Below are 530 nucleotides of genomic sequence, written 5' to 3' on the forward strand. Positions count from 1 at the left end.
CCCCCCCCCCCCCCCCCCCCCCCCCCCGAGGCTCAAGCCAACTCTAAACTCCACTGGATTAGGGAGTGATAACATTTTATTCCACACTTTCCAGCTGGAATCAAATTTTATCGAATAATTAAGGATTTTTACTCCAACCTCTGACGCAGCTGGCACTTGGAGCTATGCTACACCCGTTGCCTCAGTATCCCTTCGGACTCAGAAGAGGAGCTCAGGGTCCGGCCTGATCACCAAACTCCAAGTTACCTGAGCTCGGGGCGCTTCGTCCCCAGCCCGCCTGCTGCAGACGTACTGAGAGTAGTTGCTGCTGGCTCCGGCGAGAGGCAGGGCCCCGACGCTCGGGCTTGCCCTTGGCCGGCCCCAAGGTTGCGGCCACCGGCGGAGACATCGAGAGAGGACACGCAGCGCCATCTTGGAAAGGATTCTGTTTCCAACGTGTAGCGCGGCGGCTGCGGCAAGGTCAACAACACCCATGCGCGGCCCGGCCTGGCCCGCCCCTGAGCTCCACACCTACCGCCGTATGTGGCGCT

General features: G+C 60.9%; 1 protein-coding gene across 1 annotated transcript in view; it reads right to left on the reverse strand.

Annotated features, from left to right (window-relative positions):
* Positions 1-530, reverse strand: part of LOC109910486 (acyl carrier protein, mitochondrial) — a 9,744-nt gene extending 9,214 nt beyond the window's left edge. Inside the window, exon 1 of the mRNA XM_020509676.2 lies at positions 247-530. Coding sequence (XP_020365265.2) covers positions 247-474 — 228 coding nt within the window. The 5' untranslated portion in view covers positions 475-530. The remainder of the gene's footprint in view (positions 1-246) is intronic.

The sequence above is a fragment of the Rhincodon typus genome, chromosome 21 (genome assembly GCF_021869965.1).
Source record: "Rhincodon typus isolate 14 chromosome 21, sRhiTyp1.1, whole genome shotgun sequence".
In the NCBI taxonomy this organism is placed as follows: Eukaryota; Metazoa; Chordata; class Chondrichthyes; order Orectolobiformes; family Rhincodontidae; genus Rhincodon; species Rhincodon typus.